We start from the raw sequence: 22148 nt of genomic DNA on the forward strand, positions 1-22148 counted from the left end.
GTTAGATACTGAGTCAGCTATACAAATGTTAAGAGGAGGATCAATTTTCCATGATTCTTTTCCAGGAATCCTGTTGAGGAAATTCAGGTGGCCCAGTATCAGCCTTCAGACTGTTTTCTTGCTCTGTTCCTGGAAAGCAGGAGAACAATGCTCATGATGTCAAGGGGTTCATTAAAAAGTGGATGTCAAAAGTGACTCATTTGGAGAGCTTCTCCTGGAGTTAAGGGACAGTTTAACCAGCTTCTTAAGAAACACAAATGAATCTCTCAAATGCTGACTTGATCAGGAGCCCAAATTCTGGCCATCTCAACTGCCCCCCATTGCTCACATTGAGGTCAGCATGAAGGAACATTTTGTTTATGCTGTTGTTGGCTTCTGCCTGGGAGAAAAATATGGTCTGTGCTTGGAAATCATTGTGATTTCCAAAAGCTTGTCACTGGGCAAGTCTCAAAGCTAAAGTGAATCTTGGTTTTGGATTCTCTTTTTTGTTTTTCCAGATCAGACTGTCTTACAGTTCAGCAGGGAAATGACATTTTGTTTGGTAAATACAGATAGAACTTGAGGTTTCCCTTAAAGGCTTTAAGCTTTGTGAAAAAATAGATCAAATCTAGTAACATATTGAATATGGTTACTGAAATTTCAGGACAAGCAGCGTGATGAAATGTCCTTACTTTGCCCTTGGGAGAAATGGTACCTTCATTATAACCAAACAGCTTTTTCATATGGAAATAGCAGGTGGCAGGAGTAGAAACAGACTTTCATTTTCAGAGAAACAGACGGAACAATTCCAGTAAAAGTGGAATAGCAGAGCTAGGTTGAAATGGTTGGCAGTTTCATTCTGCAAAAATATTCTACTTTTGCCATGAGAAGACGTGTCACTCCTTCCCCTCTCTGTTTTTCAGCCCCCTCAGTACAGCTCAAATGCAAGTGTCTACTGTAAGGACCAGAGTTTAAATATAATTTAGGAAGAAATCTAGTTCAGTTTGTTTGGGAAAACTCTCCAAATCTATCCCAGAGCTGCACACAAACTTCCGGGGAGAAAAAGCAATTAAGAGCACTGAATGCACAAAATAATCCTTAAAGCCAGTGTCAGACAAAACTGAACTCACAGCTCTCAGGGCTGTGAGTTATTAATCCTTTTATCAGGCCTATGCCATTCTCTGAGTTATTTTCCAGCTCTGACTGCTGGCAAGCATTTCCTTGGAAGCTATGGACTGTTAAACTATTAATGGTCTAGTGGTAGGTGCTTATTAAAAAAAAGACACCTTGAAACACAAGCCAGAATAAAGAACAGATATCCAGCTGGAGTCGTGCTACTTCAGAACTCTCACCCTGATTCGAATGAGAAAAATCAAGTTTTTGAGAGTCAATTGCACGGGGAGGTGGATGAACAGTCATCTCCTCCTCTGCAATTGATTCATTGTACTCTGGAATTTGAGATTTGGGGCAGAAATGGAAGGAAGGAAATCGCTGTCCTATTTAGGAGCAGATAAAACTCCACCTTGTGCTGTAAATTCTTTTTTAAAAGTCAGGGTTTTCACAGGATGAAGATTAAATATTTAATGCATTTATACTAATTATAAAGAAACACTTTGGAGCTCCAGGCAGCTTGTATAGTTCTTTAAACTTCAGATTTTTAGCCCTTTGCATAGTTCCTGTTTGAAAGGAGAAAAGCAAACACCAAAAACCCAGGCTGGACTTTGAAGTATGGCCTGAAACAGATACTTAATTGCTGGGAGAGAAGCTGCCTTTCCCCAGAGACATCCAGAGAAAACGTCATGCCAGGCTCCCCTATGCATTATACCAAAGAAGGAGCTCCACCACTCCGTTTATTAAGGAGAGTTTTCTCCCAGTTTGCCATAAGGGGCCTGGACTTGTCGAAGCTGATCTCACCAAACCCCAAAGGGACCCATCCCTCTGCCAAGTGGAGGTTTCTTGTCTGGCTGCATCTCCCCATAAAGAATTCCAGATGACCTGCACATGCTGAGGAGTGAAACATTATCAAAACTTCAGCAGACCTAACTGTCATTACCACAGGCAGGGTTATTTCTTCCATAAGTGCTTTTCTAGCAGAAATCCCACTTCAAAGGCACCTGGAAGATAGCTGGTTGTGAGGAAGCTGGAGCTCTCTGGGACCCAGGCAGCCAAGTCTTGGAAGAGACACTGGCTTGGAAGTTCAGCACAGCAGACTGGTATTAAATACGAAGAGAGAAAAGAATGAGAAATCAGGAAATGGAATAATATTGGTATTTCCTAAAGATCAGCGTTTCCTATGAAAATGAACACATGCCATGCAATTTCAAAATATCAAGACATTTGCCTTTCTTTACAGCTTGTCAGAAACAGCTAATAAATAAAGTTCAGGGTTTGGGAAGTCACCTCTTCAAATCTCTCCTCACAGGATGCTTTGAAACTGAATTTCCTTAGGGTCACTAAGTTGGCAGCTTTGAAGGGTTTGCTATGTGTTCCTTGGCTTGAATTTTTCTTAGGCATTACCTGGCATCAGAAGTACACGACTTTCCAGGTCCCAGCAGCTACAAATTTTACAGCAATATATTCCATTCCATTTCTGCTTGTTTTTTTGCACTGCCACTTTTTATGAGTAGAACATAAATTACCTGAGTTTAATTCATGACCCAGAGTTCAGTGCATTTCCCCAGAAATAGCATTCTCTGTTTGGGGCACTACTGCCAAAATTGCATTCCTGGAGCTGAATTCCTATCCCATCCAACAGATTTGTTCCAACCATATTTCCCATCATACTATTTTATACTATTTAGGTCATTTATATTTTCATACTCCCACAGTTACTGCTTGAAAGTTGCTTTAAAATTATGCTCTTAACTGCATTCTCTAAAGTCACCTTCAGACCTTTAAACACCTTCAAATTAAAACAGCCATTTGACTTTGGTCCAAATCACATTTAATAGAGAATCTGCACTAAACCACTTGCATTCCTTGGACATTAGGAAGGACTGAAAGATGCCCAAACAAAGTATTATTTAGTCTAGCATTTAGTTGGCAGGGACCATGAGGAAAACCTGCTGCTCTTTGCTTTAAATGTTGCTTCAATTAAACTTATTAATAGTTCTATCCTATGCAAGATGTTTATGCCTGAGCCTAGTTGTAATTTTAGTTCTAACTAACCTAATTCTAGTTTTAACTTCATCACAGTAGTCTGTAATGTCACAAGCAGCTTATGTACAGAGAAAATACAAGACAGACAAGAAATTGAGAAGTTTCTCCCTTGGAGCTTTTTTTATTTCTTATTGCAGAAATATTAATTTTAAAAAATACTGTTTTGCTCTTTTGTATTCCTTGTTACTTCCTTACAAGTCTCCTTCTTAGGGCCACCATGTGCAATTCAAAGTACACCAGAACCAGCACTGACAAATGATGGAATTCTTAATATACTGATGAGACTTCTGGTGGACATCCCAGCTGCCAGCTCCAGCAGGTCAATTGTATCAGTTGCCATAAACCACAACACCAGTTCCATTTGGGATCCATCACCTAATCCACTATTTAGTGATCTGTGAAATCCAGCTCTAGAACAATTGAACAGGCTGTACACTCTCATACATACAGCAGAAGATTGGGAAAATGAGTACCAGAACAAACAAGAAATAAAATATACTTAATAGGTAGCAATTACATTTTGTGTCTTTCCTATAGCATGGAAGTGAAATACCCTCGTTTTTCATTCAGTCAGGCTGCAGGGAGACATCAGCTGCAGGGACAGCGATCATGCAGTGCCATCAACTGTTTGCTTCTGGTACCCACAGCAGCTGAGACCTACTGCTTTCAACACAAATGACCAAAATTAAAAAAAAAAAAAAATCACAAAAATTGAGAGATTTGTCAGGATGGCATTTCTGAACAAAGGTTTATGCACTTTAGCACAAATCGCAGGTTCATTTTTCCTGTCCCAGAAGGAGCACACCTGAGGGCAGGTAGGGGCTGCCAGAGCAGAGACTGGAGCAGCTCGAGCTCTTGTGCCATCTGCTGGGAACAGCTTCTTTTGACATCGCTGCTCGCAGAGCCAGCCCGCTCTGTTTGCCAACTGACATCTTTGTCAAAGGGCTTGTTCCACTTCTTCTACCTGCTAGTGATGTTTAAGTACTAACTTAGGGCAAGAGGAGTGTTTTGGAGACTGCAATCCTCTCTCTATAGTGAAGCAGGTAACGAACAGGAACAAACAAACTGTCCTCGCAGCCCCAGCAGAGCCTTCTTTGAGAGGTGGAGCCTGTGCTGTATGCAGGGAAGGGCTCAGATCTCACGGTCCTTGTAAAGAACCACTCCTCCAGCGAAGGGGCTCCACCTTGGCCATGAGCTGTCTCCTCTTTTTTTCAGAGCAAATCTCGTGATTTCCTCTTTTCTGGATTTACTCTCTGTGAGGCTGTAGCTCCGTGTGAGCACTCTCTTAGTGCAGCTGCTCTGTGCTCCCCAGGGCAGGGACAGGGTTAACACTGGCCAGCTGCTAAAGCCAAATTCCATTTATACCTCACACTTATCTACCTGAAATGTGGCTCTTTGGCAAAACACACAGCAGGACGTTTTCTGCTGGAGAGCCAGTCTCTCTGTTGTGCTTATTTACTCATGGATCCAGCCTGTCCCTGAGGCAAAGGCTGTTCTTGCACGGAGTTTTGTATCTCCTGTCTCAGATCCTTCGAGCTGACATGCACTTCCTCCTCTGAAATGTGACACATTGAACCCACTCACAGCTGGTGCAAGCTTTTTCAGAGTTGAGGTTTGGTGTTGGTTCCAGCCTTCACCACCCCTGGAGGAACTACAGGGTGCCCTGCTTATCTCTTGCCCCAGACCAGACACAGGACTGGGAAGGCCCCAGGGTAGGAAGAGCTCAGGGAGGAATGACATTGTCATTAACACAGTTATGTCTCAGTGGCCTCTGGCCCAGCAGGGACCCAGCTCTGTGAAAGCAGAGGGTCGTACTTCACCTCTGTGGCTACACAGTATGGAATTGTCCAACCTGGATATCGTGGTGGAGATTGCATGGTGCAAAAATATCGGTTGAGAAGGGTTGTGAGCACTTCAGTGGTGATGATGAGAATTTTACGTGGACAAATCAGAGGAGCTGTATGAAGGGAGCTCAGTGCACCTCACTGGAAGAGGCATGAGCTGTGACAGCACAGGCAGCAAGGGGAGAAGGGTGAGGGAGGCACAGCGCGAGTCTAAATGAACAGGTGTCGACAGCACACCTCTGCAAACTGAGTATGATACACAGAAGTGCAGGCAAGGAGTGTAAGGAATGTCAAAACCAAGTAATTCTGCCATGAATCAGCACCCCCAAGGCCTCAGCAAGAGCACTGAGAATGGCCCTAATAGAAGCTGAGAAGATAGACTAAGGAGAAGATCAGGAGAAAAAACAAGTTTTGCCCAGAAAAGAAAAAAGAGCGTGATGACAGCAACTGATGGAGCTGAATCAGTGTTTGCAGCTTAAGATAACTTGTGGGTGCCAAGTAATTTTCCTTCTGACTTTCCAAAGTAATTAACCTTTGGACTGAGACGAAGCAGGAAATTAATGAAGTCCTTCCATCACCAGAAAGGAATCTGACAGTGACTTTGATGGGCCCAGGACTGTATCTGAAAGTAGAAGAGAAAATTGGACTCCGGGATGCTGTAATTGAACTGAGCCCCAATAATAACACTTTCACAAGTGCTGCTGCCAGAAGTTTGAGATCTGGGTGCAGTGCAATTGAGATGTGTGTCCTGTCACTTCTTATCCAAAAGGATTATATGGATTACTAAACTGAACTCTTTTACTTGGATTCCTTTTTGGAGACTGAGCTAGACTTTTTCTCATGCCCCAAACATCTTCTCTTTTGTCATTTCCCTAGAAAATGTAGTTTATTAGTTTCATAAAACTTAGCTAGCCAGTAAATATCTTGATTTTTTTCAGTGAAAACATGCAACTGAAGTTGTAGGGAATAGCTGCTACTAAAACAGCATTTAAAGGCGATTTTGCAATTCAAAGCTATTTGTGAAATTTTATTCCTGTAAGGGTGCACAGAATAACCCCGTTGCTTATTTTCCACAGATATGTCCCTTATGTGCTCCTTTGGAATGGTCTGCTTGTGGAGGTGGTGGAGTCACTGTCCCTGGAGGTGCAGCACTTAGTGCTATGCTCTAATTGGCACGGCGGTGTTCAGTCACAGGTCAGACTCGGTGATTTTAGAGGTCTTTTCCAACCTAATCAATTCTGTGATTCGGTGATCCCTACAGTGAGGTCCAGCCAAAGAATAGCAGTGAGAAATGGCAAGGAAATGGCAAGAAAACCAAAAATCGTTTATTTTGTTGCCGGAGAAACTGCTGCACTGCCAGGCCGCAGCAACCCCTCCCCTGGACTGCCACCCCAGCGCTTCCTGCGCTACCAGGGAACTCCGCGGAGACAAAGAGCGCGGCGGCTGCCGAACTGTGAGAGTGCCACGGGCCGTGTCTCGCGGTTCTCCCCGCTCGGGGTGTGCTCGCACGGCGGGCTGGAACCGACAGCCCCGGCCCCGCTCAGCACCAGAGCTGGGCCGGGCCGGGCCGGGCCGGGCGGGCCGGGCCCTGTCGCCATGGCGACCGTGGCGCTGGGGCGGTGCGCGGGGCGGTGGCGCCCCCTGGCGCCGGAAGGGGCGTGTCGCGCGGCGGAAGCGGGGCCGAGCGCCGCAGGGTGTGTGCGCGTGTCCGTGCGAGCGGCCGCCGCTCCCGTCGCCTCCGCCCGTGGGATCCGCGCGCGCCGCCAGGTGAGGGGCCGCGCCCGCCATCGGGGTGGGCATCGGCGCGGGGGATCGGCATCGCGACCCGCGGGGCAGCCCGGCCCGGCCTGCCCCCGCCCGCCCGGCCCGCTCCGCTCCACCCCACCCCACCCCGCGCGGGGAGCCGCAGGCCGCGGCGGGCGCGCCGTGCGGGGGTCTCTGCGGGAGGGTCCCCGGTTCTGCCTCCCCGCTCCTGCGTCCCCCGGCCCGGGTAACGGCGTGACCCTCGCTCGGCGGCCGGCGGGCCCGGGCGGGCGGCACCGCCCCTCGGCGAGCTCCCGGCGCTGCCCCGCCCCGGTGAGTCACTCGGTGCCCGGGGCGCGGCCGCGCTCACCTGGGCCCGCCCGGCGGGAAGGGCTGCGCGCCCGGGGGCAGAGCGAGCCCCGCCACACCGGGACCGAGCCCACACCGCGGCACGCTCGGGCCGGCCTCGGGCTCGCCAAAGCCGGGAGCTCCGTGCCCAGCCCGGGAGAGCGCAGCTGCCGGGGCCGTGGCTGTGAGCCGGCCCACGTAGGGCCGAAGGTGGTCGTGGCCGTGTATGAGCGCTTTAGAAGGGAACAAAATGCCTTTATTATTAATAATTTTCCGATTTTAATCGTTCGTGTCCATTTGGGAATAGAGATGCGTTTAGGGAGGACTCCACCGGGAAAGAAGGTTGGTTCAAGCCAGTCCCAGCCTGCAAAAAGGCTGGGCAGTGGCCCAGATCTAACGGCCATGGGTTTTGGTTGAGGTATGTATATCCAGGTAGTAATTGGGATTTGAAATCACAGTGGCACACAATCACTGTATTGGCACAAATGCATCTCACACAAAGATCACAATATAAATGGGTTGCTTTCAGATAGATTCCTTATTAATAGTTAAAATACCTTTTCCAGTGATAGGAAAACAAAAAAAAGCCACATCATGCAGCACCGTAAAAACTAAATTCCCATAGAAAAGTATCAGAGACTTTGGCAATGTTTATAATCTTTTGTATCAAGTGTGGCTGTAGGAATATTTGTGTTTTCACGTGTTCACTAACACAGGACACCTCAGTCAGAAATTAAAATACTTTTATATGAAGAAAGATGAGCTTACTTTTATTTCAAAGCAATAATGAGGTATAATTTGGTCTACAAAATAAAACAAGAACACGAGTGCCTTTTTCTCCCTTCATATTAAAGGACTGCAAAAATATTCCCTGTATCATATTTTGTTTATTAAATTGGTACCAATAAAGTGATAGACTCGTTGCACAGATGGGCCTGGTGCAGTTTTCTCAACCTCATTATGTCAGTACCGCATGTTCTGATCTCTGCTATTTTGATGTTGAGTCTTTTTATTTTTTCCTGAGCAGGCCTGTGCCAATATGCAGCTTTTTGTGATGCATGTGAATAAACTCGGATGAGGAGGAGCTCAGTAAATAATTATTTGGTTAATGAGGTAAAAGCTCCTGCTCTGATCCGTGTGGTATCCTAATACCAGGCATTACAGTAGTGTGTCTGTTATATGGCCACACTTCTTGCCCCACCCTGTAATATAAATACTGTGAGTTTATTATTAACAAAAGTGATTTACCTGTGATATGAATACATTAGTTTGGCGTGAACTTTATGCCTGGGGGAAGATTTTTTGGGTTAACTCACTATTTCCACCTGGATTCTAGCCAGAAGCAATTCTGCTGGTTGGAACAAAAAGGTGTTGCCATGTGGGGATGTTGTGCTGTGGAAGTGCCAGCGTGTCTCCACCTGCAGCTGTCCTGAGCGAAGGGCCATAGGCAGGGAGCAGAGCTCTGCTTTTCAGCCTGGCATTAGGAAGTACAAGGCTGCTGTCACTAAATTTAAGATGTCCATACAATATCAGTGTTCCCACATGCTGTTGGTAGTGCTCATGGGCATTTTATAATTCTCTATGGAGACTGAAAACCATTGAGTGTCATTTTATTCAATTTTACGAAGCAACAAGTAATGATGGCAGCAGATGCCCAGAGCAGGGTGAGACATGGCTTTATAGAATGTTTATTTTATCTCAACATTTGCATAGAGATTTGAGCTGAAGGCCAGGGTAGATGCAGAGGAGGCTGAAGTTATGTGCTGCACAAGGTCAGCAAGAATATCACAACTGTGAAGTCATTCTCCTTTTTCCCTCATGTTTGCAGGATATTTTACTGAACTTGCTATACTCAAGCTTCTGACAGGAAGATTTTACTGTTCAGATCTTACAAGAGCCATTCATTTTTTAATCAGTTATTTAACAATCCATGCTTGCCTCTGAGGGAACCAACCAGAAAAACACAACTAATGAAATCAAATGCTTAATACTGCAGTAAAGCAAGGAAGGTTCCATGCACTCAATAGAAAGAGTTGCATTTACTGTAAAAAATAAATGTTGGAAGCACTGCTCAGTTGACAGGGAATGCCATCCCCATCATGCAGATACTTATGTCAGCATGTGTGTACCTGAATGGTACACCTGAATGGTGGAGAATTATTTTCTAATTATTTTAGAAATAATGTCTCCCAAGCTCTTACTCTCTGCAGTTACAGAACCGTAATTTGTAATACCACTCACCTCACATGAATGTTTAATTTCTGAATGAATTGCCCATGCAGAAATCAAATAAGGTATGTTCACATATTGTTGGAATATTGAACTGCAAATTCTGTACCAGTCTGCTGCTTTTTCTGTTAGAATTTGAGTGGACTTACAGAGCTTTTGACTGGGAAGTATGATTGCCTCCCATTTCACCAAACCTCATTTTGTATTCCTTTCTCAGAGTGAAATAGGCAGGTCTGTTAACCTGCAGCTCTACTCAACTCGTTAGGGACCAGTACGTCAAACCAATAACTACACTGCTTTCTCACCAGTTCTTTTCTACAAAGTGTGAATGTTTGTCTGGTAGATTCTCATGCTTGCTGTAGAGAGAATAACAGTGCACAAAAATCGATGACTTAATTAGCATCAGAAGAACAGGTCATCAAGAGCAGCAGACTTCAGACCAATGAAAGCTTATTAGTATTGTCCTGTCAGTTCGATATGTTATATAAGCCAGATTATTTTCAGTGTCAGTTTTCATTTGATTTTTACAGACTTTCAGCACAGTTAGTTCTGATTCGTTTTGGCTTTGTCCTAAAGAGCCCATAGGAATGGGAACCAATAAAGGCTACGGAGCAGATGGAATAAGTGCTGAGGAGTAAGCTGTAATTCTCAAAATCCTGCAGTCTTCTGAAGAACAGTAGCTGCATGTTTTACCCCTCAGCTGTTAATGTAAACCTCCAGTTCTGCGTGCCATCCACTGTTGAAAGATCCATGGGTGTACTGACTCCAGGTGCTGTTCCCAGGCTGGTCACACCATCTCCTTCTCACTGCATCTTCCACTGAAAGATGCAGGCAGCTGCAAACTAATGCGTTTTGAAGGTTCTGACCTTTACCTTTGATGCTTTGTGATGTGTTTCATTTCTGGAGTGAGAGTAAGCACTTGTAACTTAGAGTGCCTGCATACATGCTCTTCTCCATTTGTAAGAGAGATTGAAAGAGCTCTAGGCTGTATGGAAATAGAGGGAAAAATAGTAAAAAATTTACATTTTGAGTGTGGGACTTCAGGTGATTGAAATTTCTGGCAGCTGGTGCTATTGGCTGTGACTTCTGGCCAGTGGTTGGCATTCCTTATTGTGAACAGTGTCCAGCCACTTCTTTTTGGAGGGCTACTAAGTTGTATTGGACAGATTCTTAAGAAGACAGTGTCTTAAGAATTTGAACTGTGTTAATGCATCTAATATCAGAATCTTCTGCTTAGAACAGGCAACTTTGAGGACTCCTCCATGGCTGTGATCTGCACGTCTCTGCTCCTTTTTCCATCTTCCCTCTTTTCCCTTTGCCACCATGGCATGGCTTTATCAGTGCTAGAATAGATCATTCCTGTCAGCCTCCTGTTCATCACCTCTGTGTATTTTGCTCCTAGCTGCAGGTAACCTTTGGTAGATGGCTTCTGTGTGTGGCCTAGGTGTATTTTTAGCTCTAGGCTTTGCTTGTATCAGACTGTGGCACACTGGTCCATTGTTAGAGTGTGGCTTTCATCTCCTCTCTGGGAGGGACCAGTTATAACTGATAGTTGCTTCTTTGCCTTTTCAAACATCACTCCTTTCCTTGTATCTTTTTTCCTTCTGGCAAACACTTCCCTCTTTTGGAGCTCAAGCCAGCATAGCTCTGCAAAGCTCTCTCCAAGCTTCTAACAAGGTAAGCAATGGAGAATCAAATGAGGATTTTAAGTGTTCCTTTACACAGATCCTGGGAAGGAAGTAATGGTAGGCTTACTGTCGTTGGCAGGTATTTTGGTGTGGGCAGAGATCTTCTTACTGCGTTTAAGTTCGGTTAAATCCATGTTACTGAATAATATTTGTGTTTCATAGCAAGCCTAACAGTACAGATATTAACACAAATTAACTAAACTCAAGCCCCTGTATGCTGAATTCTTACGTTAAAACTAAACCAGTGAAGTTCTCAGGAGCTCCATTTTAGTGATGAGTGTGAGTTTCATATATGCATAAATGATTTTCATGTGCATAAATTTGTTACATTGCTGAGGAAATTTGCCTGATGAGAAGCAACATTCCAATCTTGTGCTGGTATTTTATTTGTATAATTGATATGCTAAACTGATTTCTGGATCTCTTTTGTCTGTTAGGTCTTTGTACCCCTGTGTTTTCCTTCATGTGCAGTTCCCTTTGTGATTTCCTTCATGTGTCCTTATATGAACCCATTGACTGCTGTGAACTGTCTTGCATCTAAATATAAATATGTCAGTGAGCTTGATAAAACAAACTCTGCACCCTTTCAAAACTAAACTCTATATTGTTTGTAAACGGAATTCTGCACAGATGACTTGTCTGCAGATTAGACCACTATTGGCAAAGTGCAGATCAAAGATAAAACTAACTGACCTTTCAATGGCAAAATGTAAGCTCAGAGCTGCTTGCCTCTGGATTTCAACAAGCAGGCTGCTTCCACATAACAATCACATTCCATGTGAAGAAGAGAAGATGGTTGCAGTAGAAATACTTCTAGAGGCTGTGCAGACAATGAAGAAACTAAAAGTGTTCTGAAACTGTTTTGTTTCAACGTCTTGTTGTTTTAAGTTGGCTCTTGTAATGTAAAAGTCGTTCTTCAGGTGTACTTTGCTCATGTTCAGATTTTAGTGAGTGGGTAGAGAAATACCACTCACAAATTACTTCCTGCCTTAAGCACATGGTGTGCAATAAGTGTTGGTTAAGGGAATGGTTTACAAGGTTTGATAGACTCAAGAGGGAAAGGTAGGATGGGTTTGTCTCAAGGGGAAGTGGTCTGAAGGTTTCTTTGGGCTTGTTGTGCATTGGTGCTATGATAGCTTTCAAAGTAGGAAGAAACAAGGCACATCACAAATCCCACTTAACCTTTTCCATCATCAGGAGCTATCTGTTTGATAAGCCTGTGGAAACCAATGGCAATTATCCCCAGGGTAAAAGCTTTACTGGGGAAGTGAGAACCAGTTGAATCAAGCCTTACCACAAGTTGTCACACTGCTGCCCACAGTCACCCTGTCTTGTTGAGGGCTTTGATATGATGTCTGTGTGGCACCTTTCAGTAAGTCCCAGAATCCAGTGGTTTAAACGTAGCACTTGAAACAGAGCTCAGCCAGAGCCCAGCTTTACTTCCCAGTCTGCAAAAGGTCCCTTTCCAGGAGGCTGTTTTTAGTATTCCATGTCCTTACTTTGAGTGCCTTATGAAGATGGATGCATTCAGATCTACAAAGGATCAAACACAAGCAGGAGTGAGTGTGGCTTGCAGATACAGAGCAGGTGCATTTGGTTACTGGGTTTACTTCAGGAACTTCTATGTGAAGTAACAGTGTTTGACTTGATATCCTGGGTGATTTTTTTTTTTTTAATAAAGTGGAATATCCTCAGTTGGAGGGACAGAATATGCTCATCTCAAAATAATTTTGTAGTTATTACTCATCCTCGGCAGTGTGAGCAGTGTATGAATTTGGGAATTTATCACAATGGGAATTTGGGTCTGTATCTCATTGTCCTGGTTAAGGATTTAGTACAGGGGACTGATTTTGCTTTATAATAGTGTGGTAGATGATGCTTGGAGTAAAATACAAGCTGAGCAGTGTGTGCAAGATGTTTTCCATCAGAAGCCTGTCAGACTGGAATCTTCAAAGGTGAGAGCCAGGGAAAAGGCTTCAGCAATCAGTGTGTTGGTTCTTTCTAATAGGACTGTAGGTGCTTCTGTAATGAACAGAAGTCTGTGAAACACAAATGTAAACTTACTGTTCTTGTTTGATTTTTATTGTTCTTTCAGAAGTTGTTTTTGGGCTGTTTAGTCTCAGCCTGACAATTTACCTAGACAGGGAGAGCCCTGGTTAGGGTTTAGGTGTGGGAGAGGATAATTATTGCTCGGTACTGATGAGAATAACAGTTCTGGATGTGTCCAAAAGTGAACCTGCACATCTGGAGAAGTGTTATGGTTAAATTTGTGTTGTCTGTAAGTTTGTGAGCTATCGAGGTTCATTTTGATAAAGGCAAAGAAATTTCTTTACTTTCTCCTGTGAGCCTGGCTCTGGGTGGTTTATTCATTCTCCCTGGCATTAGCTCTTCGGTGACCCTGTGGCCATGTGATGTGTTTTTACAGCTTTGGTTGCTAAACTGCATTATCAGAAATGATAAACAAGTTGTTTCCATAAAAGCAATTTGTTTTGTAGCAGTGACCATCATGTGGGCCACGTTCCATTCAGATTTTATGAATGTCACTGTCATTTAAAAGATCATGAAAACCTGAGACTGCGGCCACTCTAGCTGTGTAGAGACGTCCATTATGTGTATGTTGATGCATATGTAAAAAAACCCACATTATTTCCTGGCAGAACATTATAAATGTACTTTCCATAGTTGCCAACAACTACAGCTTTCCTGGGTATGGTTTATGTAAACCTACAGAAACATCTCCTTTAACTTGCCAAAAATCTTCTGTGTCAGAAGGAGCTGTCCAGTGCTTCAGTGCTCCTAAGTAGTTGCTCTTGTACTGTAGTGGAGGGAAACAAACAACAACAAACAAAAAAAAACCTGAAAAAGCCCCAGCAACCTGGTTAATGGTTTCTTGGTTAATATCTCCCCAGTTGAGCTGTGGCTGGTAAAGGAAAGAGGAGGGATACACACAGGGCTGTATTTAATTTAATGCCATTATGACTTTTGCTGCATTTTGAAGAACGATGCTTTCATATCTTCAAGATTGTCATTAGTCATTTACACATGGAAATGATACATATTTGGCAAAAGGTCAAATACATTTTTAAAAAGAAACTCTTTGTAATACTTAATTACAGTTGATAGATTTCCCTCTTATTACTAACTGTAAAATCTGCTTCACCCTTCACCGTGAACTTCTCCAGTGCAGACCATCGAGACATTTTTCTCTTTTTATTCCTTGCTAATTGCAGGACAGCCATGGATAAAAGTGAGTTGGTACAGAAAGCCAAACTGGCTGAGCAGGCCGAGCGTTACGATGACATGGCTGCTGCTATGAAGGCTGTCACTGAGCAGGGACATGAACTGTCCAATGAAGAAAGGAATCTCCTCTCTGTGGCCTACAAGAACGTGGTCGGTGCCCGTCGCTCGTCCTGGCGCGTGATCTCCAGCATCGAACAGAAAACAGAGAGAAACGAGAAGAAACAGCAGATGGGAAAAGAATATCGTGAGAAAATTGAGGCTGAATTGCAGGATATCTGCAATGATGTTCTGGTAATAATCCAACAGCAAAAATAACAGTAGTTAGTACTGCAGCATTCTTCAGAGAGGCTTAAGGAATTTCAGTAGTGCTGTAGAAACTGCAGCACCTTAGCGGGGGAATAATCTTGCATAGCTACATACTTGGGTCCAATTCTAACTCCTGAGTCATTTAGCTTGCTTCTTAGGGAATTTGTTATAAAGGACTGTATTTTTTTCTAGCATCAAAAAGCAAACAAGGGCATGTTGAAAACCCCTGGCTGCTGGCTGGAGGGGGTTCACCATGAAAACAAATTTAGATCTGGGGCACTGACATGAGTCCTGCTAAAAGGCCTGCTGTTTAAATTCTTTCATTAAATGAATACTGACGTCCTGAGTCTTTTTTAGTATTTTTTTTTTAAATGGAGAAGGTATGTAGTTCTTCTCCCAGACTCATTTTGCTCTTTCACTCAGACAAGAGAGATTCCTTTTGTTATTGTTCCATTTGCTTAGGATCAATCAGGAGCTGCTGCTGTCAGTGCAGTCAATCTTTGCATCTCTTTCTGAGTGCATATGTGCTGTCTGTGCCACTGTCAACCTTTTCAGCTGAAGTTGGAGATAGAATCAGTTTCTTGTGGACAGTTTCACAGCTCTGCATAGAATTCAAATTTATGGCAGCTAAAGCGACCGGATGTGCAGATTTCCAGCTGTGGCTTTTCATTATTTGGTCATGGATGTGGGTTTGCATCAGCAGGCTTAAGCCCTGATAGCCTTCAGATCCTGCAGGAGGGAATTGTGGGTAGGATCAACATAGCAAGTTTTCAGCTCTCCACAGATTAGGCTACAAGTAGTTTATCTTTTTTTCCCAGAGTTTAGACAACAGTAGGCAAAGTGATTAACACGTGAGTCTGCGTAAGTCATGACAGAAGTCATTGTTACTGTTTGAACAGTTCATGCTCACCATTGTAATAAAGGCTCTGTTTCAGACATTATTTTTATGACTCAGGAAACATCACTTTTTTTTAAATCTTTCTCAGGAACTCCTGGATAAATACCTTATTGTCAATGCCACGCAGCCAGAAAGCAAGGTCTTCTATTTGAAAATGAAAGGTGATTACTACAGATACCTGTCAGAGGTGGCATCTGGAGACAATAAGCAAAGTAAGTAGAAATGAACTATCTCTCTGCAGACCAAGAAGAATCAAGTATAAAAACCACTTGTATTCTTTTCCCCAACATCATGTATTTGTTTCTTTTCAGTACTGTTCTGTAGTTAGGAAGATAGGTGCAGTGCAAGTCACTTGGAGAAAGACTTCACTGAAATTAATAGAAGTGATTGACAGATGCTCATCAATGCAGTCAAATCCTGACCACAGTGGGTAGTTTTCAGGCATATGTGGCAGTGTAAAATCATTTTCCTGGAGAATGTAGGTTTCTTTCTCATGGAAAATGCTTTGTTTGTTTGATCACATGTTTAAACTTTGAATTCAGCTCAAGTCTTCACTGTCTACAAACTCTCTGCATACAAATATGGGATATTGGGTTCCTGGGTTCTAAAGTAATAAATTCTGAAATGGGAAAGCAGTGCTGAACTGTGAATTCCTGTGAGTGTCTGATGTAGACCATGTCTTGCAAACTTAGCTTGATGTCATCGTGGAGCTTACTGTTACTCATTAGCCAGGAAGGGACTGTTGGCTTTGCCCTGAAACCCCAACCTGAAATACAAAGTTCATGACCTAACTGCAGCAGTTTCATTACCTCTTCTTCCCCATGTGGTTTTGTCTGGATTTATTATTGATAACTATGACTTTTTCAGCTGGGTTGGAAATGGATGTTTAAAACCAGAACGCTTAAATAGAGATTGTATCCATTCAGATGGGTTGGAATTTGTTGAATAAATTTTAAGTTTCTATTAAAAAAATGCATTTCAGCATTAATTGTTCAGCAAGTGGAAGACTTTTGCATGTAAAAACATTGAAAGAAGTGTCTGTGCTTAGGTAATTGTATGAATTTCTGATGGCACAATAGTCTAGGCTGAGAATATAATTGCTTCCCCCATGAAGTAGAGAGATGTACTTATTTGGTTGTAATTGCTTCTTGCAGCAACGGTAGCAAACTCCCAGCAAGCTTATCAGGAGGCATTTGAAATTAGCAAGAAAGAGATGCAGCCAACACACCCCATTCGACTTGGTTTGGCTCTAAATTTCTCTGTCTTCTACTATGAGATCCTAAATTCTCCTGAAAAAGCCTGTAATCTGGCAAAGACGGTAAGCAGACTCTTCATATCACCAATTTTTGTGGAGGCTGAGGAGGTAATTACATGGTTACAGTAGCACTTTGTAGATGATAACGCTTTTTCATATCAAATTCCTTAAAAATGCTGTCATAAAATGGTTGCCATTGTAGTATATTTTCAGGTAAGTTGGTTTGCTGGACTGGCTTAGCTTTGGGTAAGGTTAATTTGCTACTGCAGCTGTTCCAGCGACAGGGAGGACAAATTGCCTCTGTTTAATGTCCACCTAATTCTCTTAGAATGTGTTTGTGTCAAAATTGAAAACACTTGAATTAATTTAGCACTTCTAAAGCGAAATATTTATTTAAATTGGAGCACTTAGCCAGTACATGAATTGTTGTCTGTGTGCCCATCTTTGTAGCCCTAAATGTCCTTGTTATCCATATGCATGTGTGCCCCTCTCTCCAGAGACCAAAAAGAGCTTTTGTGATGGGGTTGTGGCAAACAAATAGCCAGTCATTTTTTCCTTAGCCTTCTTCCTAAAATAGGATTAGTCTTCTAAATGGAGCTTTTTGTGTCTGTGAAAATTGTCTGGTAGGAACTTGAATAACATGGCATTAGGTGAATCTTTGTGTTCTTAATATGCACTTCAGTAAGACTTTGTAACAAGAAGTGATGTTGTGCTGTAAAATGTTGCTGCTGTTTTTGCTTTTTTTAGTTAAAATGCTTACATCTGTCTGAAACCTGAACGAAGAAATAGCACTTACAGCTCTCAGACTCACAGTATTGATTTTCGTGTGTAACAGATGGATGGGAAGAATGGCTTTGTTAATCTCTGGTGGAACATACCTGATTTCCTCTGCTGTTTTGAAAAGAAATTGAAAACCTTCCTCCCTACTGTCGAAAAGTCTTGTGTTCCATTTTCTTGTCTACTTACTCATGTACTATATATATATATACTCATTCATGTAATGGTACCTTTGTCTTTCACTACTTATTTAGACCAGTGAAACCTTCCTTTTTAATGAAAGTCTTTTTTTTAAAGTGTTGTCTTAAACCTGATTTCAAGATCTGTGGACCATTTTTCAGCATGATACATAAAGTGCTCTTGCCTCTTCAGTATTTGGTATTGGCATTTAGTAAAGTCTTCTGGGCTTTTATCTGGACACCCCTGAAGACTTCTGTTTTCTCCTGGCTGTCTAGGATCTAGAGCTCACTTTGTTCTATATTTCTTCTTGTGGTGGGAAAGAAAAATACTGGAGGCTTTTTTTAAAAGAATTTGGATTGTAATGTGGCAAATTTGTAAGCTCTATAAGCAGAAATGACTTCAGAAAGCAGAGTGTGAAAGGGCTGTTTATGTTTTTAGGCATTTGATGAAGCGATAGCAGAGCTGGACACGCTGAATGAAGAGTCTTACAAAGACAGCACCCTGATCATGCAGCTGCTTAGGGACAACCTCACTGTGAGTACCATGGGGCAAACCACTGCACTCTAGGCTGCTGCACTCTGAAGTGGGACTCAGCATCTGAAAGCTGATTCGGTTCTGTGCCATTAAAAGCTTTCTCTGAGGCGTTAACTGCATGTGTTAACTGCGATGCTTTTTGTAACCAGACCAGTTAGACTTGCTTGTTCAAACTAGGAATCACTTGTTAACTGCTGTAACAAGCTCAGATTCCTTTTGTAACACAGAGTGGAGTTTGTTCTCAACAATTTTATGTGGAACTTGCCAGCTTCTGCTAGCTTCTTGCTTATCTTTTATTCATGTTCTAGTTTATTATTCTTCAGCTTTACGATTAAGTTCAGTTCTGCATTGCTCTTAGCTGAGAAAATTGCACAGCTACTACTAATTACGCAGTCTTCCCTTTCCTGACAATTGTAATTAACCGTGCTTCCAGCATAAACACGTGTTTGTATTTCCTTACAGCTATGGACGTCGGAAAACCAGGGAGATGAAGGGGATGCTGGGGAGGGAGAGAACTAATGGCTGTCACGCTTCACTATATGTTCAATGTCACCCTGTATCCTACACATAATCCCTTTGTGCGACAAGCAAAAAGAATAGTACATTGACTTTCACAACCTCAACGTAGCAAAAACTGTCTGTGGGGTAAAACCGGTTGGTTGGTGTTTTGTGTACCTAGAGCGGAGGTCGGTTATTCCAATGGCATTCCGAACTTTCCTATTCTGAACATTTACAGTTCCGATTACCGTGTTTATATTTTTAACTGAACACTGTGATAATAATAATAAAGGGTTTTGTGATTGCAATTGACTTTACAAAACTCTTATTGGTAGAAAAGTAGACATCAATTATGTAACTCTGGCGAGCTTAATTTGGCACCAAAATAGTTGAAGTACAATTCTGTTGTAAAGTTGTACAGAAAGTTATAGAGATTCTATTGTGACACTGGGGCACGGAAGGAAAACAATCCAATGTATGGCATTCCAGTTAGGGACACTGCTATGAGGTAGTTGAACAGGCACACTCTGTAGACATTTGTAACCGAGTCTGAGGCACCGCTTTCAGTCAAAAGCTCACTTTGTCAATCCTGTCTTTCTGGGGATGGGGTTTGTTTTGGGGAGGAGGGATACAGGGGAGTTAGCAGCTTGATTTCCAAATTCTTTACACTGGCAGATAACTGGGATTTGACTTCTTAAAGTGCTTTCATGCTCACACCACATGCATGACTAAGCCCCTTCCCACAGCAATAACTTTTACCTAGTTACGACTTAGATATTCTTCAGTAGTAAAAACTCTTGGTTCGCTGCCATGGACTTGCAATAGGAGAAGATTCAATTTTTTGAATGGCCTTATTAGTTTGGATGATACCATGAAGTGATCTGCCACTTTTTCATTACTTTAGTCTTAGGTGAATCAAAATCTCCATGGTATTCCCATTCTCAATTTATCCTGAAAACTTCGTAAGTAATCCACTGAGCCATCTTTGAGTTCACTTGATAGAAATTTTTCTCCCACTGGACTCTGTTCATCCTTGACCCTTTCACCTGTTAAACTCCATTAAAGCAGTTTTGGACTCCCACATACACATCATCCTTTCTTTGATTCCTGGTGATGCCAGGATGGTGGATGAGGCTTGCACCTCACCAAGGACAAGTTTCTTCCTTGGGTGTTTGAGAGCTGCCAGTGCTGTTGGATTCTTCAGCTCTTATCTGCCATTCTTTGGTAGTACCAGGAAACTGGCTCAAGTACTGGCTCAAATATTCAGGATTTCCCATCTTGTACTGGAATGCAGACCTACACATCTGTAATGCTTGTAATATTTGAGCTCCAAACATCCTCACCTTGTCATGTTTCAAACATGTTCCATTAAACAAAACCTAGTAAGAGTTGCGTGAATAATGCAGTGGAAAAGATTAGGAATAGTCACCTATCAGTCCCGTGGTATCATCCCCTGCCTTCACATTCCACTTAGGTATAGGATCCATCTGTTTGTCCATCTGTCTGCTGAAGAGAATTTCATGCACTGATTTTAAAACTCCCCTCTACTAGCTGAACAAATTGTGCAGTTAATACTTGGCGCTTGATAAATGCAGTAGTGAATGTGGAACCGAGCCTGTCTGTATATCTGGTAGCTCTTTTCGCTTTGTTTTTACTGACCAGTATTCTGCCTAAAGTTTGCTTCTGTGACGGTTATATTGCCTAGCACACACGTGGTTGTGAGAATAGTATAGCAAAAAGAAATACCTGGTTATTGATGTACTAGATTTGTGTATGTCTTTTAAACAGTTCTAGTTTCACCTTACACAAAATAATCAGGAAAGTGTAAAAGAATTCAAAAGTGAATAATAAAAAAAAATTTTATCATTTGGTTGTCTGTTTTCTTTGCTGTAGTAGTACTGAAACCTGTGGTAGTAAAATCACCACTTGTATTCAGTTTTCAGTTTGTGGATTGTGTGAGTTGATTCATGATTTACAAATACTGGGTTACTCATTCCTTTACCGAGAGTCTTTCCCACACACCGTCCCAGATTTGTAGGAGAAAACAGTTTCTCTTCTTTTTCCTCGAGGGCATACTTGTAATATATTGTCATTGCAGAGTTTAAATGCAGCTCTGAATAACCATTTAACTTGCCGTGAGTCATTGTATATTGTAGGGTTGAACATACTGTAAATGAGAAAAGTCTGTTGGTTACATATAGAGATTTCTCTTGGGAATCTTTTAAATACCCGCTCTGAACACAGGGCTGCCTCACCTCTGCCCACCCAGCTCTGCTCACACTGTGCTGTGCTAAAGGAACAGCAAAAGTGCAAAAAACAGTGCAGGTGCACTGGACATAAGAGCACTTGAAGGGATGGATGGCAGTAGCCAGACAGCAGATGACAGGCAGCCTAAAAGCTTCAAGGAAGCTTGGTCCTGCTCCCAGAGTGGGGCAGCACAGAAGAGTGCACAGTGGAAAATGTCACTTGGCTGCTCTTGATTGATCAGTGAAGGCATAAGGCCAAATCTAACCAGCTGCTACTTGACTGCTGCTCTGCCCCCTGCCATGGCTTTACATGGTGGTCCCTCCCTATCTGTAATTATTGCTACTTTGTCATTTTCTTCAGCGTTTATGCACATACCATACATCCTAAATTATTTTGTAGTGTGCACTAACTCCCAGTCTAACTCATGCTGATTATATCCGAGAAGAAAAATCTCTGTGTCTGCTAGCTGCTGCTGTTCAGAGACCACCTCCTTAGTCCTTTCAAATATCTCTCATCCTTGCTGTCTCTTTTGGCGAAATCGTGAGCTGAGGCTGGTCTGCAGCAGTGATGAGTTGAGGAGGTGTCTCAATTTTTTATTCTGTCTTTCTGGGAAAGGGCACTCCAGCTGGCCCAGCCACAGTAAGAGTCCGGGTGCACTCTACATGTTTGACTCCTCTAACTTGCTGCTGCAGCTTCTCATTCTTGGCACTGATGCTCATCTGACCTTCGGGTGAAGCATCTTAGTGTGGGAAGCCACCAGAAGGCTTTTGTGGAGGTGAGGGTTCTCCTGATTGCCCCGAAGCTGACCCTTCCGAGGGTGCAGGATGGGTGGAGCCGCTTTGGAATTGCACTGCCTGCAGCTCGAGGTTCCTGTGTGCTTTCCTCCAGCGCAATCGCATCCAGAACAGCTGGGGTGCGATCTCAGCGGATGAAAGTGAGCTTACAGCACCCCTGGGCATACAGATAAGAGATACTGATGGCAGAGGCAGAGGCCCATCTCTGCTGGGTCCTGAGGCAGATTTCTGAGGAGTTGGGAAATGCGTGAGCGCCCGGTGATGAGGAATTTGTAACCGAGCTGTGTACGGCTCCTGCCTGTACTCCTTAACTTCAGGGAATTACATCCCAGAAGGTGCATGTGATTTCCTAAAAGCGCGTGGGTGGGACACGCTGTCGGTGTTCAGGGCGACACGCAGCGCAATTCCCCTTCCCTTCCTTTGGGACGG

General features: G+C 43.0%; 1 protein-coding gene across 2 annotated transcripts; it reads left to right on the top strand.

The window, feature by feature from the left end:
• Nucleotides 1-6664: 6664 nt before the first annotated feature.
• Nucleotides 6665-20544, top strand: YWHAB (tyrosine 3-monooxygenase/tryptophan 5-monooxygenase activation protein beta). Of its 2 annotated transcripts, none has more exons than XM_014884025.2 (6): nt 6665-6749; nt 14221-14521; nt 15523-15646; nt 16589-16752; nt 18085-18180; nt 18643-20544. In XM_014884025.2, the coding sequence occupies exons 2-6, from the start codon at nt 14228-14230 to the stop codon at nt 18697-18699; spliced, it is 735 nt and encodes a 244-aa protein (XP_014739511.1). In that variant the 5' UTR covers nt 6665-6749; nt 14221-14227; the 3' UTR covers nt 18700-20544. The 2 variants fall into 2 exon arrangements, with proteins under 2 accessions (XP_014739511.1, XP_088031161.1); XM_088175035.1 differs by lacking the exon at nt 6665-6749 and adding an exon at nt 10878-10979.
• The last annotated feature ends 1604 nt before the right edge of the window (nt 20545-22148 follow it).

The sequence above is a fragment of the Sturnus vulgaris genome, chromosome 17 (genome assembly GCF_052056855.1).
Source record: "Sturnus vulgaris isolate bStuVul1 chromosome 17, bStuVul1.hap1, whole genome shotgun sequence".
In the NCBI taxonomy this organism is placed as follows: domain Eukaryota; kingdom Metazoa; phylum Chordata; class Aves; order Passeriformes; family Sturnidae; genus Sturnus; species Sturnus vulgaris.